The 17,881-nt window shown below is 46.7% G+C and overlaps 1 protein-coding gene and 1 pseudogene across 11 annotated transcripts in view; both read left to right on the plus strand.

Annotated features, from left to right (window-relative positions):
- The first annotated feature begins 1,532 nt into the window (after nucleotides 1-1,532).
- Nucleotides 1,533-11,259, plus strand: LOC614284 (arrestin domain-containing protein 2-like; annotated as a pseudogene).
- Nucleotides 11,260-16,697: 5,438 nt separating this feature from the next.
- Nucleotides 16,698-17,881, plus strand: part of MANBAL (mannosidase beta like) — a 28,442-nt gene continuing 27,258 nt past the window's right edge. For 6 of the 11 annotated variants that reach the window (XM_015474193.3, XM_025000888.2, XM_015474192.3 and 3 more), the window contains exon 1: nucleotides 16,960-16,992. Coding sequence is in view for 1 of the 11 variants with exons in the window: in XM_025000887.2 (XP_024856655.1) it covers nucleotides 16,713-16,992 (280 nt within the window). In the remaining 10 variants the exon portion in view is untranslated. 11 annotated transcript variants of the gene reach the window in all.

Raw genomic sequence — 17,881 nt, forward strand, 5'->3', positions numbered from 1 at the left:
TCTTTGGCTCCAAAATCTATAAGCTCTCTTCTGGGCTGCAACCCCAGGAGGCATATCCCACCCCCAGATAGGGAATACACAGATTCATAGATTGGGGGAGGGGAAGAGGCCGCAAAAGAAACTAGAGAAAGCCAGTGGAGAGCTTTGTATGAAGGGAGCGGGTTTTTCTTTACCTCTCCCCCATAAGAATATTCTGAAGCAAATCCCAGACTTCATATCACATCATCCATAAATATTTCAGTCTGTATCTCAATATGATAAGGACTCTTTCTTTAACATCGGCACAATACCATTATCACACTTACAGAAAAATCTAACTGTAATTCCTATTAACTGAACCTATTGAGGGCAATTTGACAAGACCTCAGAATGTGCTTATCTTTAGCCGGTATTGTCACAGAACCATGATAAGGAATTTAAATTTTCCCAAGATAATTACAGTGAAGGCCGAACAGGGGATTGGAAATGCAGAAGATTTGAGAAGCTCTGGGGGCCCTGGAATGGAAATGTTATAAAAGGAAAAAAAAAAAAAGTCTGGAAAGGTTTGCAGAGTACAAAAGAAAAGAATCTTCTTTCCAGCTTCCCTTTTCCTCACACAAGGGCCTTTAGTCATAAATGTGAAATGGGAACCAGGTCTAAAGCGAAACGAAACAGATAAAAATAACACAATGAGTAGCTGCTAAACCTAACAAGACAGACTCATGGGGCTGGTTTCCCACCAAGGCTCTCCAGCCTGCTCACTTCGTAGATAAGGACTGTCTTGCAGCTGCTCTGAGGACATTCGCTTTCTGGGAGGTCCTGCGTATTATTTATAACTTGGAGTATCAGCTGGACACGACCCTTCCACTGGGCTTCAGGAAACCTGATTTCTAGGTCCAGCTCCTCTACGAACTTGCTCTGTGATATTGGCCAAGTTACTTCCCCTCTCTGAGCTGATCTGCAACATGAGGGTGTTAGACCCCAAGAAGTTCCCTTTTAAGCTTTTAACTCTGTGATTCAATGGATACCTAATGAAATGGCACTCATGCCCTTGAGTTTACAAAGCATTACCGGGATATGGTATGATGTTACCCGTGTCTGCAGAATGCGTGGCCAGATGAAGGATGCCACGCTTTTATCAGGCAGGTTCGTGGTCCAAAATCTCCTGCGGTTGCTCTCGGTTGAGCCCCCGGAAGACATCTGAAAGGTGGCTCCATGTGAGCTCTCGGAAAAACCAGCAGTGGATGGAGACCAGATGGAAACTGCACGGAGCCATCTGCAGATGGAGCTGGTTGCCTGAGGCCCAGGAAGCAAATTGTAGAAATAAGTTTAAATGACAGCCCGATGATTTTTGTATAGCAGGTAAAAGGGTTGATGGATGGCAACCAGGGATTGGAGGCTGAGAGGGAGCTACAGGGAAGGGGCCAGTGAGAAGCTGTCAGACCATGTTGCTATATGCTGCTGGGATCCTGGGCCTCGGCCTGGGGAGCTGCGTTCGAGCAGAATCTTAGGACCTGGGTTCGGTGGGGAGCCAGAGGAAGATACAAGAGAACATGAGCTGGAAAGGGCAGAAGGGTAGGAGAGAAACAAAACAGACCCTGTCTGGGGCCAGAAGAGCAGCCCTGTCCAGAAACCCTGACCCCCACCAGTTCCCCACCATCACGCTCGGAGGAGAGGACGTGCAGAGCTCAGCTCCAACTGCCCCGTTTCTTTTCTTCAATTCCTCTAATGAGCTCTGCTCTTTCCTACAAAGAGCTTTTGCCAGAGCTGTGTCCTCTGCCTGGAAGGTAACTCTTCTCCTCTGGTCAACTTCCACTTAGACCTCAGCTCAAACCTGCCACCTCCAGGAAGCCCTCCTTGATCTCCCTATCTAAGACAAACCACTTCGTCTTTAGGTCCTCACCACCGTTACATACTTGAAAAAAAAAAAAAAACAGCACTCTTCACTGTTTATAATTTGTCATGTTTTTATGTGATCCTTTTGTATTTTTTGAATATTTATTCATTTACTCATAATGAAATTATGGTCTAAATATCTCCAATATCTAGGAAACCAGAGGATACATTTATACAAAGTCAGCCTTTCAAGTATTCAAAGGTGCAAAAATGACAGTTTAGTATCTCAAACTACTGGTTTAGCAGACCAGCTCCCTCACTTCCACACATCAATATTTGACGCAAAAATGTTCTTTTGGCAAAACCTGTAATGCTAAGAGGAAGGACAAGGTGCCATTTCATAATGTGAGCCTTTTTTAAAATCCAAATTTTGAAATAACTTCAAGCTTTCAGAAAAATTCTAGGAATAATATCAATACAAAGAACTCCTTCCCATATACTCTGCCTCCATTCAACAATTGTCAGTATTTTGTCTCATTTGCTTTATCATTTTCTCTCCCTGTTTCTCTCCGTGTATGTATATATGTAATAGATTATATAGGTAATATATACAATCATAAATGTATAGATAATATATGATATATGATTATTTTTCTGAACTTCTTGAGATAAGTTGCAGATATCTTGCCCCTTTACCCTGAAATACTTAAGCATTATTTCCTGAGAACAAGATCATTCACTTACAAAACCACAGCACAATTAAACTGTCTGATTCTTTGAATAATGTCTGTCTCCTTTTACTTAAATGTAGGCTCCATAACGGCTGGGGCCACTCTTGCCCGCTGCCCACGTTTGCATCACCCATCATAGCATCTGGCACACCTCTGGTGCTCTACAGATATTTGTTGAATGTACAAGAAATCCTGAATTTGGAGGGACCTGTCACTAAAACTGCATTCTGCCCCAGCCGGGAGCTTTCTCACTCGGGATGCTGTGTGCACTAAACGGGGTTGGGTGTTCGGACTTGTCTGCCTGCTTCCATTTCTGTGGGGCATCAGAATCCCACTGCGGGAAATTACAGCGCCTGAAGATTTGGCTTCTGTCAGTTTCAAATCCTCTCCCACCAGCCCTGGCCCTAGCTCAGTCACAGTCTTGACTGGCAGCCGCCTTTCCTCCGGCCCCATGACACCTGTTGGCCATCACACCCAGTTAATTGGCCCCACAAGAGAGTTCTGGCAAAGGCAGCTGGTATGCCGGCCAATCTTCCCAGGCAATTGCTTGCATGAGGCATTGGCCTTGGCTTTGGAAACTGCCCTCAAAGGCCTTGGCCCACCCGGTGTTTGGGGCTACCTTACAACCCACACTGGGTGTTGTAGTTCCTTAGTTAACAGAGGAGCTGATGGAGGGGATGAACGTGCTTTACCCCGAAAGACTGAAGCATTATTTCCTGTTTCAGGGCGAGCGGGAGGTGGAGCCCAAAGCTCATGGAATCCTGAGTACAAGAGGCCTTTTGAGATGGTTAGGATGCTGGTCTCCAAGCCTCAGTTTCTGAACCTCCTGAGAACTTGTTAGAAATGCTCCACCTCATACCTATTGAATCTGAATCTCTTGGGATGGGTCCAGCAATCTGTGTGTGTGTGTGTTTTAAATCATTATTATCTTTTAATTAAAAAAAATTTTTTTTTTTTCAGCTGCATTAGGTCTTCGTTGTGGTTCGCGGCTCTCGCATAGCGGCACCCGGGCTCTAGAGTGTGCAGGTTCCATAGCTGTGGCTCTCGGGTTCTTTAGCTGAAGAACAGGCTCAGTTGCCCTGTGGCATGCGGTATCCCAGTGATCGATCCCAGGGATCGAACCCGTGTCCCCTGTATGGGAAGACGGATTCCCAACCACTGGACCATCAGGGAAGTCTCACAATCTGTGTTTTCGATCCCTCGGTTGGAAAGATCCCCTGGAGGAGGGCATGGCAACCCATTCCAGTATTCTTGCCTGGAGAATCCCCATGGACAGAGGAGTCTGGTGGGCTACAGTCCATGCGGTCTCAAAGAGTCGAACACGACCGAGCGACTAAGCACAGCACAGCACATCAGGTGATTTGGCTACATGCTCAGGTTTGTGACCCTCTGCTCTAGGCTGACCCCACCAGTTTTCAAGGGAGGACCTCAATCCTCAGGAAGGTCACCTTGACGCCTCCTCTCATGCAGGCATCTTCTCTGCTCATTGCAGCATATCTGCAGCTTGCTGGTGGGTTGTTTTTTTTTTTTTTAATGTTTTCAGAATCATAAATAAGCTTATCACAGGCTATTACATTACCATGGCAACCTGGCAGCTGGTTAGAAAGAAGCAGGTAGCACAGCTGCCTTGGGGTCTCAGTGGCACTAAAGTAATTGTGGATTTTTTCTCTGCCAGTCTCTGCATGGCCTCTTTGTTTTTCTCCTCTTCTCCTCCTCCTTTCTTCTCTGTTTGGCCCTTATTCCTCTCTTATCTCATTAGAAGCAACATGTGTTCTAATTGTTTTAGATTTTCCAAGGGCTGCCAAATCTAACCTCTCCTTTGAAACTAACAGTAACACCATGAAATGGGCCGACGTGAGCAGGGCTATTTTGCTGCTTTTTTATACCCATCAAAATGCTGTATTAAAATGTTCTTGAATTGATTAATTTATATTTTGATAAGGTACCTGCATAGAGTGCAAAATAAGGTACAAAATGGCACACACTAAGAGTAAGTCGTGGACTTCCCTGGTGGCCCAGCGGCTAAAAATCTGCCCGCTAATGCAGGGGACGTGGGTTTGATCCCTGATCCAGGAAGATTCCACATGAGATGGGGGCAACTAAGCCTGTGCCCTGTGACTAGCGAGCCTACATGCCCTAGAGCCTGTGCTCTGCAACAAGAGAAGCCACCACGATGAGAAGTCCGCTCGCTGCAACTAGAGAAAGCCTGTGCGCGTCAACAAAGACCCAGTGCAGCCAGAAAAATAAAATAATTTTTTAAAAAGAGTATGTCACTCCGTGACTCACCAGGATCCAGATCTTAGTGATCCTTCTCTAGCATTTAGAGTTGCCTCGTGCTTTTTAATAGCTGCATATTCCATGGCTGTAGATGTACCATCACTTATTTAAGTGGTCCCCTGTTGATAGATATTTGGGTTACTTCCAGTCTTTTGCTATTTTCATCCCCATTTTACAGCCTGGGAACTCCATGATTCAGAGAAGGAAGTGTGGTCTGTGGAAACTCCCAAAGCAGTTGTGTGCATCTGCAGGCATTGCTTAGCTACTGAATCTAAGAAAAAAGGAAGAGTTGACTGACTCCTGAATTGCAGACAAGAAAGAGCTACCCAGAGACCTGATTTCTTTTCTTGCTTGCTAGTGTCTTACCTAGTTCAATTAAATTCTGCTAACATTGCCTGATGCCTGATATGTAATTAAATAATTGTTTGTGAAAGTGTTTCATATCTGTCTTCCCTGCTACGTGATAATCTTTGTTATGGCAGGGACTGTGTTTTCTTCCCTACTGCATCCCTAGCGAGTATTATACTCCTAGCAAACACTGAGTATACAGTAGATGCTCAACAAATAGTTGTTGAATGAATGAATGAATGGGCCAGGATTCTGTGTGGTTAAGACAAAGGGCTTGGAGGCCTGGGCTTGAATCCTAACACTTATTAGCTGTATAATCGAAGACCCGTCACTCAGCATCTCTGTGCCTCAGTTTCCTTGGCTGTGAAATGGGAATGCACTCTCCTGTTTGTTGGCAGGATCAAGTGAGTAATTGCAGATCAAGTGTCTAACACAAGGTCTGTAGAAAGTGAAGCTCAGCCATTTCTCTCAGCTTCTTCCAGGGTCATGTACAGCAGGGGAATTCTGATGGGGGAAACAAAAAAATCTTCTAAGACAAGGTAATTTGAGCTGGGCCCTGGGGAGGAGTTAAGATTCCGATTTGTGTGCCTAGGGCCAGATCTCTTTACTGAGTTCATCCAACTACAAAATGGAGATGATACACCTAGTTTCTGGCTTCCTCTGGGGACATGGTCCCACTTAAAGCTCCCGAGAAGAAAGGTAGTGCACAATTAAAAGGCACCATCATTATTTAGCTGGAAAAGTGCCTTCACAGAACAAGTGAACTGATCTCCACTAAATATGACTCTGCTTGTGTTGTGCATAATTGAATAGTGTGGATTTTTAAAAAAATTTTGTATTGGGGTATAGCTGATTAACAAACACTGTTGTGATAGTTTCGGGTGAGCGTTGAAGAGATATTCATATACATGTATCCATTCTCCCCCAAGGGCTTCCCAGGTGGTGTTAGTGGTAGAGAATCCGCCTGCCAATGCCGGAGACACAAGAGACATTGGTTTGATCCCTGGGTCAGGAAGATCCCCTGGAGGAGGAAATGACAACCTGTTCTAGTATTCTTGCCTGGAAAAACTCCATGAACAGAGGAGCCTGGGGGCCTACATACAGTCCATGGGGCTGCAAATAGTCAGATATGATGGAGCAACTAAACCCCAAACTCTGGTCCCATCCAGGCTGCTGCATAACATTGAGCAGAGTTCCATGTGCTACACAGTAGGTCCTTGTTAGTTATCCATTTTAAATATAACGGTGTGTGCATGTGCATCCCAGACTCCCTAATTATCCCTTCCCCCCATTCTTCCCCATGGCAGCTAGAATCTCCTTCATGAAGTCTGCGAGTCTGTCTTTGTTTTGTAATTAAGGTCATTTGTATCATTTCTTTTTAGATTCCACACATGAGGGATGCCATATGATATTTCTCCTTCTCTGTCTGACTTACTTCATTCAGCATGACACTCTCTAGGTCCTTTCATGTTGCCACAAATGGCATTATTTCATTCTTTTTAATGACTGAGTAATATTCCATTGCATATATGTACCACATATTGTTTATCCATTTCTCTGCTGATGGACATTTAAGTTGCTTCCGTGTCTGGACTATTGTAAACAGTGCTGCAATGAACATCGGGGTGCGTGTATCTTTTGGGATCATGTTTTTCTCCAGATACATGCCCAGGAGTGGGATTGCAGGGTCATATGGTAGCTCCTGTTTTAGCTTTTTAAGGAACCTCCATTCTGTTTTCCATAGTGGCTCTACCAATCTACATTCCTACCCAAAAGTGTGGAGGGTTCCCATATGCTCTCCAGTATTTATTGTTTGTGGGTTTTTTGATGATAGCCATCCTGGCTGGTGTGAGGTGATATCTTATTGTAGTTTTGATTTGCGTTTCTCTGATAATTAGTGATGCAGAACATCTTTTCATGTGCCTGGTTTAATGCAGCACTTCATAAAGGTGGAGGTAATTAGCACCATCCAGATGCTGGCTTCCTGTGAAGTTTTTGCTGCTTCCATGGCTGAAGGATTTTCAAGGAGATGAAGCTCTGGACTCTTTCCAGAACTTCAGTACTCTGGAAGTATGAGCCCTGACCTGGTCTTTGCTTCAGCTGTAACCTCCTCCTGGAGATTGAATGTCACCTACTCTAGGATGCCCTCCATGATCAATGAAAGCAAAGTCTGATGCTTCTTCTGGGTTCTTATGTCGTTCTGCACACACTTCTTTTGTAGAAACGCAAAATATCTTATTGTGTTCGTTTGTATCTATGTCTGTCTCTCTCACCAGAGCCTAAGATCTTATTCCAGTGTTTCCCTGACATATAGTTGGCTCTCAGTGAATTTCTGCTGGATACAACTTTTCAGGTTTCAAAACTGTGGGAAACCTGGGGTCTTGAGAACAAGTTATAGCATCTGGATTTTCCTGGGAAGGGCAAACCCTCTGTGGTGTTGATGTGTACTCTACCTTCTGATAGAAGTCCTGTGTGATGACTTAATGAGCCCATGGGTGAACCTCTCCTCCTCTGAAGCAGACATGCTCCTGGAATATTTTAGAGCACAGTATTAGGATCTGAGTTTACTGATGCTGAAGCTGGAGCTCCAATACTTTGGCCACCTGATGTGAGGAGCCGAACTTGATGACCAATGACCATCATGGGAACAGACCTTGATGCTGGGAAAGATTGAAAGCAAAAGAAGTCAGCAGAGGTTGAGATGGTTGGATAACATCACTGACTCAATGGACATGATTCTGGGAGATAGTGAAGGACAGGGAAGCCTGGTGTGCTTCTATGGACACTAAATGTGTCCAGTTTAGTGACTGGACAACAACAACAAACCATGGGTTTATAATTTTTTTAACGAATTAATTTATTTTTGGCTGTGCTGGGTCTTGATTGATATGTGTGGGCCTTCTTTAGTTGCCATGAGTGGGGGCTACTCTCTAGTTGCGATACATGAGCTTCTCATTATAGCGGCTTCTCTTTTGTGGAGCACAGGCTCTAGAGCACAGGCTTAGGAGCTGTGGGGCATGGGCCCAGTTGCCCCACAGCATATGGAATCTTCCTGGACTAGAGATCAAATCCATGTCCCCTGCACGGACAGGTGAGTCTTAACCACTAGACCACCAGGGAAGTCCACCATGGGTTTATAGACACTCAAGTGTGAAATCTAGCCTTTAGTTCAAGTTCACACCTTGTAGAAAGCAAGAGAACAGTCCATGAACTATCAGAGTTGGTTATCTGCTAGAAGGCTCCTGGAGGCCCAGAGAAAGAATCCAAAATATGATGAGCCTCCACTATTGTTTAGGCTCTGCTGGCTCCAAGATGAATGTGTTCCTTGCCTTTCTGGCACATAAAGTATGTCCTCCCCATTTGGAGGGAAATACATAAAATATGCTTCTTCACCAATGGATACATTCTGGATTTACCAGGATGCACCACACTCAACATTCCTCGTTTCTTGCTGGAGCCAAACCTAAGGGCAGAGAAGGAGTTAATGGAACACGGCAGGACTGAAGGCGCTCAGGCAGGAACCACCCAAGGTCAGGAGTGGCCAGGATCCAGTTGATCCGAACAAGGCCCTAGACTTGGGACCCTTCGAGCTGGCACTCCTGCCCCAGGTTCAGAATCTGGAGTGGGGGCTTCTGATGGGTCGTGGTTAAGTTCAGCATCTTTGCTCCAGCCTAAGGAGAGGGTGTGTTCATCCCATCCATCTGCCACAGTGAGGGGGGCCTGTCTCCTCCTACCTCTTGGGAGTCCCACAAATGCGGGTTCAGATTTTGGGCAGCCCAAGAGACAAATGGCAGTTTTTCCCCAACTCTGTGAATTCCATATTCTCTTGTAGTACTCTTCAGAAGAGCTCCATGTCCTGCTCACTCAACAAACATTCATTTCAACCTACACGTACCCCAGGCAGGGTGCTAGGTGCTGGGAGGTAGGAGTAAACAATGGAGACAGAGTTTATATCCTAGAAGGGGAGAGACTGATGACAACAAGCACATAAGACAACCTGTTATGAATGCTATAAAGGAAATAGGCAGGAAGCTGTGATAGAAAGTAAAAGAGATCTACTTAGAGAAGTTTTGTAATCTAGTCCCCAAAACTTAGTGGCCTAAAATATCCATCCATGATTTTGTGGGTCAGGAATTTGGGAAAGGCTGGGCAGAGAGGTTCACCTCTGCTCCAAGTGGGATAAGTTGAGGTGTTTGGGGCTGAGGCATCCCATTCCAAGATGGTTTCTTTTTTGCTCACAACTTTGTAGTGAAAAATTTCAAATATACAAAAAAAAAAAAAAAGTTGAAAGAATTGTATAGCACATGCTATGCCTACCACTTAGATTCTACACTTAACATTCTACCATCTTTGCTCTATCACACATCTGTCTATCTTTCTACCTCTCCAAATGGCTTCTTCACTTCTAGGTCTGGTGTCTGCTCAGATTCCCTTCCTCCCTATGTGGCTTGGACTTCTCACAGCTCACTGGTCTAGGGCTGGTCATACCTCTTAGCTGATGGCTGACCTTCAGGCCAGTTGGGCGCGAAGTCTGAGATGGACACAGCATCTCTTCCATTGTATGTAGTTGGTCCAAGCAATCATAGGGCAGAAAAGACCCTACCCTGTGGGATGAACAACACTGCTGGAGCCATTTCTAGAAAAAATAACTAGCTAGAAAAGGTGATCATGGGAAATGTTTCTGAAAAGGTAGTGTTTGGGATGAGCCCTGAGTGATGCGAATGAGCCTCTCTTGTGAAGAGCAGGGAGAAGAGGTGAAGACATCAACAAAGGCAAAGGTTTGGAGGTGGAAAAGCAAGTCTTGTGCCTCACTTTCCTTTGTGTATGTGTTAACTGCTCAGTCGTGTCTGACTCTTCGCGACTTGGTGGACTGTAGCCCGCCAGGCTCCTCTGTGCAGGGAATTCTCCAGGTAAGAATACTGGAGTGGAGTCTCTGGCCCGACCTTCAAGTGCACCTGTGCGCGCCTGGTGGGATCGAGTTCTGAGGCTGCAGCCGTAGAGCCGCCGGGGGTTTGAAGCCAGGGGCCGAGTTCGTATCCCCGCGGCGATGCTGTTCGACAAGGCACTGGAGAGACCACAACGCTGCCTCCTGGGCGTCATGAATTCCCATTCAGCTTCCAGCTGCCACCGATGCTAGTGACTTCCTTTGAAGGCAAACACGGCAGTGTCAGATACTGCATCAAAGCCACCCTCCACCGGCCCTGGTCCCTGCCCGTCGGACAAAGAAGGCGTTTACTGTTATTGAGCCTGTGGACAGCAACACACCGGCTCTGCTGGCCCCTCAAGCCGGAGCTCGGGAAAAGATCGCCCAATCCTGGTACAATAACCGTGGCCTTGTCTCCCTCTCAGCCAAGATCGACGGCAAGGGCTACACACCAGGTGAAGTGATCCCTGTCTTCGCTGAGATTGACAACGGCTCCACGTGCCCCGTGCTCCCTCGGGCAGCCGTGGTCCAGACCCAGACCTTCATGGAGCGAGGTGCCCGAAAACAGAAGCGAGCCGTGGTGGCTAGCCTCTCGGGGGAGCTTGTGGGCCCCAGGCGGCGGGCACTGTGGCAGGGCCGGGCTCTGCGGATCCCTCCCGTCCTTCTATCTTGCACGGTCGTCTGCTACACGTGGACTATGCCCTCAGGGTCTGTGTGGACATCCCGGGCTCATCCAAGCTGCTCTTGGAGCTCCCACTGGTCTTAGGCACCATCCCCCTGTACCCTTTCGGCAGCCGCTCATCCAGCGTGGGCAGCCATGCCAGCTTCCTGATGGACTGGGGGCTGGGGTTCCTGCCAGAGCGGCCTGAAGCCCCTCCTGAGTACTCCGAGGTGGTGCCCGATGAGGAGGTGGCAGCCATGGAACAGAGCCTCTTGCCACTACTGCAAGACCCTGATGTGAGCATGGAAGTCCCCTTCTTTGCCTACATCCAGGAGTTCCACTACCGTCCACCACCCCTGTACTCCGAGGATGATCCCAACCCACCCTCCGAGGCCAGGAGGCCCTGCTGCATGACCTGCTGAGCATCAAGTGGAAACTTCAAAGGATAAGGTGTTTACACATGCTTCCAGCCACCGTGGACATGAGCAAGGAGTGGCTAGATGAAGAACAGACTGGGCTGACTACATTGAAGTTGGGAAAACTGAGTCTCAGAACAAAATGGGGCCATTCCAACATCACACAAGGGAAGAGCCAGTCTGGAGTCTTGACGTATCTGGACTGGTCCTCATAAGGTACCAGATACCCACAGTAGGATCTGAGAAACCATTCGACCAGTCTGTGTCGGCCTATGTTCCCTCAGAAACCTCCAGTCTGGGAGCGACAGAACCAGACATAAATACTTCCAGACCCAAGGACCAGAGGAAAGGACCGCGAGCTGGGAGAGTCCAAAGAGGGAGTGGAGAAGGCTTCCTGGGGAAAGGGCATTTTAGCTAAGGCTTTGGTGTATGAACAAGAGCTTGGTAGGCAGGCAAGCAAGAGGAAAAGTCAAAGAAGGTCAGAGCTGACTGATGTTCGGAGACTGTCCCCTTCATCTTTGGAGTGGGGCTCAGAGAGCAAGCACCTCAGTCGAGGCCATACTGCAAGGTCCAGGAGGCGAGAGCGCCTAGGAACGAGGTATTCAGGAAAGCAGACCATCAGGGCCATATGAGGCTGAAGGGTGGCAGGTGCAGCGGCTCCAGCCTTAAAACCTTTGAAAACCAGAGACTCCTGTCCCAGGCTGGAGCGCCTGGGTGCCTCCACACACTCCAGCACATGAGCACTGCCTGGGTACTGCATGGCCTGAAAAACACAGGTTCAAAGGAAGACAGACAAGACCGGCTACATAACTTGCAGAATGAAGCCGTGGGGCTACTTGTTCAAGAATTAAGAATTTCAAGACAGGGACAGCAGAGCATTAACCCAGGCTGTGGGGACAGAGGTCAGCCTGGGGTGACAGAGTAGGGCCACAGTATGCTTCTGAACACCCCCTGTGTCCCAGAGGGACAAAATATGATGGGCAGCTGGACAAGCCTCCTAGTGCAGAGACCCGGCTGAGGCAGGGCCCCCGCCTGGGACTCCACATTTCTGATAGGCCTTAAATTGTTCTCTTTTGTACATTTTTTTAAAAATAAAAATCACAGAGGACGAAAAAAGAAAGAATATTGGAGTAAGTAGCCATTCCCTTCTCCAGGGGATCTTCCCAACTCAGAAACCTGGGTCTCTTGCATTGCAGGTAGATTCTTTACTGTCTGAGCCACCAGGAAAACCCCACTTTCCTTCGCCCATATCCAAATTCAGCCCATCATCTGGGACCCACATTGAGCCACCTTCCTCATGAAGCCCTCCTGGATACCTCGTTCCCTGTTGATCCTTCCCTTCATCCTAGAGCACTCAAGCCTGGAATGCCCATCTGGCTTGAACAGCTTGGTTAGGTAGCTCAGTGGTTATACACACCATCTCTGTGGGGCCTTGGGGAAGTTGCTTAACTTCTCCGGTCCTGCTTTTCTTCACCTGTAGATGAGAATAATAATATCTGCTTTACAGGGAAGCTGCTGGGAGAATATTGATATATGTAAAGCGCTGGGCACCTGGTGAATACTCAATAAATAGCAGCTATAATTAATCATTTCAAACTGGTTCACCCTGTTGCGTTCATCTAGTTTGGAAATGTTTCTCAGAGCAGACACCATGCTTTTTGCAACTTTTTCTCTTTCATCGTGCAAACAGTGTGCCTCACAGAGATGTTATGGATAAGAATGAGCATGCCGCAGAGTTCTCCACCGTGCTGTGGTGCTAATGAAGCCAGGCAGGGCGCAGAGATGAGTAAGACTCAGATGGATCCCTCCAGAAGCTTCCAGAGAGTAAGGAAGTAGCTGTGCTTGCAGCAGCCGTGCTGGGAATATTTCACATTTGGATACTGATATTAACAGGTTTCAAAGCACCTGCACATCTGTATTAGTTTGCTAGGGCTGCCATAATGTGGTACCACAAACTGGGTGGTTTCAACAAGAGATAATTATTTTCTCACAGTTGTGCCGGCTGCTGCTGCTGCTGCTAAGTCGCGTCAGTCGTGTCCGACTCTGTGCGACCCCATAGATGGCAGCCCACCAGGCTCCCCCGTCTCTGGGATTCTCCAGGGAAGAATACTGGAGAGGGTTGCCATTTCCTTCTTCAATGCATGAAAGTGAAAAGTGAAAGGGAAGTCACTCAGTCGTGTCCGACTCTTAGCGACCCCATGGACTGTAGCCTACCAGGCTCCTCCATCCATGGGATTCTCCAGGCAAGAGTACTGGAGTGGGCTGCCATTGCCTTCTCCGGCTGTGCCGGCTAGGAATCAGAAATCAAGGATGAGGGCTGTGGGGAGGAATCCCCTCCACGTCTCTCCCATGGTTTCCTGTAGTTTTCTGGCGATCTTTGTCATTCCTAGGCTTGTAAAAGCATCACCCTGGTCTCTGCTTCCATCTTCACATGGCATTCTCCCTAAGTGTGCATGGTGTCCAAATTTCTCCCTTTAATAAAGATACCAGTCATATTGGGTTAGGGTCCATCCTAATAACCTCAGTTTAACTTGATTACCTCTGCGAAGACCATGTCTCTGCATACGATCACATTCTGAAGTACTGGGGTTGGTTCTCCACCAAATCATTTTTGGGGGACACAATTCAAAACATAAGACATCTCCATCTCCTATGGCCCTCCTCATCCACACCCCACCGTGAGCCCCTCCAGGACAAACACCAAGTCTTATCTTAAAATATCTGTACATTACTTTCTCTCTCTTTTTTTTTTGGCCATGCTGTGCAGCTTGTGCGACCTTAGTTCCCCTACCAGGGATCGAACCTGGACTCTGAAAGTGCTAAGTCCTAACCACTGGATCACCAGGGAATTCCCCTAAATATTTGTACCTTTCAGGCCTCAGCTTCTCCCCACTCTTTTACGCATCAAGCCTTTTCAACAGCCTTCCCACCTCCTACTATCCTTATGCCTCTTTTGCCTGGCAAATTCCTATCCATCCTTTGTTTCTTAGTTTAAATATTACCTCCACAGAGAGACCTTTCCTGATCACCCTTTCTTGATTGCATTTCCCATGTTATTTACTCTCTCATGGTTTCCTCTTCTTTCTTCCTTATACATCTCATGGTTAATAATATACATTTCTTTGCAATTGATTAATGAAGGTGTCAGATAACCCCTAACCTCTAAACACAGAGAGGGTAGGGACCAACCTACTGACTATTGGCCTTCCTGATTCCATAGTGTATGATTCAGAGTAGAAACTATAGATATCTGTTGAATGAATGCAGAAACACATCCTTGGATCCTCCAGATCATCTCACACAGTAAGGGTGATAGTGGATATTGAATGAATTATAATCATTTCTGTCTGTGTCCTCTAGGAGAAAATGAACTCCTTGAGGGAAAGATGGGGTCTCATTCTTGTTTTTGAATCTCTGGCATCCCCCTCCTCCTCCTTGATCTTCTCTGTACTAGTTCTGTATGCTGAAAGCAAATTACCCTGGAACTTAGACACTTAAAATCGTTTCTATGGGTCAGGAATTGAAGAGTAATTTTGTTGTTTTTAGCTCAAGGTCTCTCAATCATATTCAAGATTTTAGCCAGGGATGCAGTCATCTGAAGGCTCGGCTGGAGCTGGAGGATCCACTCCCAAGATGACTCACACATATAGCTGGCAAGTTGGAGGTGGTTGTTGGCAAGAGACTCAGTTATCATTCATGCAAGCCTCTCCCCAGGGCTGCTTGAGTATCATAATATGGATCCCTCATGAATGATGAAAAGAGCGCAAAGAGGAAGAACAATATCTTTTATGTCTTAATCTTGGAACTCATACTCCATGATTTCCATTATATCCTATTAACTATCTGTTAGCCCTATTTGGTGTGAGAAGGGGCTATACACGGGCATGGATCCTATGATTCAAAAATCATTCAGGTCCAAAGTGGAGGCTGATTACCATGTCCAACTAGAGTTCCCTTCCCCCTTCATTATTTGCCCAACCCACACTCAGTCAGGAACTGTACTGCCATCCAAACACTTGTCACATTATATGATAGTGGGTTCAAATTGTAAGCTTTGTGAGGGCAGAGACTCCATCTGTCTAGTTCAACAACCAGCACAAGCCATAGAGTAGGTACTTGGTGAATGTTTTGAATGAATTTTAATAATTTGCTTCTGTCTGAATTATAAAACTGTGCTTGTCTCCTTTCTGCATTGCAGGCTCCTAGCTCAGGGCCTCACATGGAATTAAGGCATCTATACAGTGTAAATCAACTACAATGAAGTATCACCTCACAATGGTCAGAAGGACCATCATTAAAAAGTCTACAAATAACAAATGCTAGAGAGGATGTGGAGAAAAGGGAACCCTCCTATACTGTTGGTGGGAACGTAAATTTGCTGCAGTCACTATGGAGAAAAGTATGGAAATTCCTTAAAAAAACTAGAGTTACCAAATGATCTAGCAATCCCACTCCTGGGCATATGTCCAAGAAAACTCTAATTCAAAAGGATACATGCACCCCAGTGTTCACAGCAGCACTACTCACAGTAGCCAAGACATGGAAACCACCTGAATGTCCATCAATTGATGAATGGATAAAGAAGATGTGGTATGTATATACAATGGAATATTACTCAGTCATAAAAACATTGCCATTTGCAGCAATATGGATGGACCTAAAGATTGTTATACTAAGTGAAGTAAATCAGAGAAAGCCAAATACCATGTGTGCTGTGCTTAGTTGCTCAGTTGTGTCTGACTCTCTGTGACCCCATGGACTGTGGCCCACCAGGCTCCTCTGTCCATGGGGATTCTTCAGGCAAGTATACTAGAGTGGGTTGCCATGCCCTCCTCCACAGGAATCTTCCCAACCCAGGAATTGAACCCAGGTCTCCAGCATTGCAGGCAGATTCTTTACCATCTGAGCCACCAGGGGAGCCCAAATACCATGCGATATCACCTCCATGTGGAATCTTTTAAAAAATGATACAAATGAACTTATTTATAAAACAGAAATAGACTCACAGACATAGAAATCAAACTTATGGTTACCAAACAGGATGAGGGGAAGGGATAAATTAGGCGTCTGGGATTAACAGATACACTATGTGTAAAATGGGCTTGTTTCTCTAGAGGTTCAGTGGTAAAGAATCCACCTGACAAAGCAGGAGATGCAGAAAATGCAGGCTCGATCCCTGGGTTGGGAGGATCCCCTGGAGAAGGAAAGGGCAATCCACTCCAGTATTCTTGCCTGGAAAATCCCATGGACAGAGAAGCCTGGCAGGCTACAGTCCATGGGGTCGCAAAAGAATCAGACGTGGCTCAGCGACTCAACAACAACAACAACAAACATAAAATAGATAAACAATAAGGGCCTACTGTATAGCACAGGGAACTATATTCAATATCTTATAACCACCTATAATGGAAAAGAATAAAAAAAAAATATATATATATATATAGCTGAATCACTTTGCTGTACACCTAAAACTTACACACCACTACAAACACACCTAAAACTTACAAACTAGTTTGTAAATCAAACTTAAAAAAAAAAAAATGAAGGCGTCTATAAACGTGTATAAATGTTTGCTGAAATGGGCTGTGATACAGAGCCTTAGAGAATCGAGGGAGCCTGGCTTTCACTTCTGTAGGCCTCTCTCCAGCTCCAAACCACAGGGTTGGGACAAAAGGCTAACAAAGCCCAGCAGCCTGGATCCACCAACCCTAGCAACGCGGAGGGGCGGAACCGAGCCAGCTGGTTGCTTAGGGGCGTCACTTCCGGGCCCCAAGGTCGCAAGAAACCACTTCCGGGGGGCGCTGCGCGGCGGCGCGGGAGGTGAGTACCGAAGCCCCCGCGGTCGGTTCGGGCTTCGGGGCGGGGCGTCGTCGCCGAGGCTGTGGTACAGGAGCGGGGATTAGGCTCCGGCGCCGCTGCCCCTGTCCCGGAGGCGCTGCTCTGCTGGCCCGGGGACCGCTCCGTGTTTGGCGCAAATAACTTCCTGGGTCGCTTGTTCGGAAGTGACTTGCGGAGGGGAGTTTGACTCCCAGGGTGGCGGAGGGCCTTGCTTTGCTCGTGTCCAGCGCCTTAACTCTGAGCTGGGACCAGACCCGGTGCTCCTCACAGTTGTGACCTGGCCTTTCTTCCCAAGGGCGGAGCATTCGGAGGAGCCAGAGCTCCGGAGTCAGTCTGGCCGGGGTTCGGATCCTTAGTGTACCGTATTACTCGGTAACTGTGGGCGAGCTCTGGTTGCTTCTCTGGTTCTCAGTTTTATCCTCTGTAAAATGGGTGTATAGAGTTGATTGGAGGGTTAAATGAGATGGTGAATGCAAAAGGCCTAATAAATGTACAATGCGTGTTTGCTGATTTTTTTTTTTTTTTGAGAGAAGTGAGAAATGAATCTGTGAAACCACATTTTTTCTTGTGGCAACCACATCAGAATGACATTTTACAGGACATCTGCCCGTCTTTTTCAGCCCACTGGCTGCCAGCTTTTACTGCTCTGGGAGATGGCTTATCTTTGCATAGGACAAAATTCGAACTCAGTTTTGAGCAGTTCTTGGGAATTTGTTGTAATGGGAGGGGTCTGGGTAAACAGCACAGGGTAGTTAGTAATTCCTGACACTGATTTTCTGTTACCCATTCTGTTCCAGTTGAAGTCTCAGAGCAGAATTCTAAAATCATTTCATTAGAAGCCAAGGACACCCTACCAAGATACTTGGAATCT

This window comes from Bos taurus, chromosome 13, assembly GCF_002263795.3.
Source record: "Bos taurus isolate L1 Dominette 01449 registration number 42190680 breed Hereford chromosome 13, ARS-UCD2.0, whole genome shotgun sequence".
NCBI lineage: Eukaryota > Metazoa > Chordata > Mammalia > Artiodactyla > Bovidae > Bos > Bos taurus.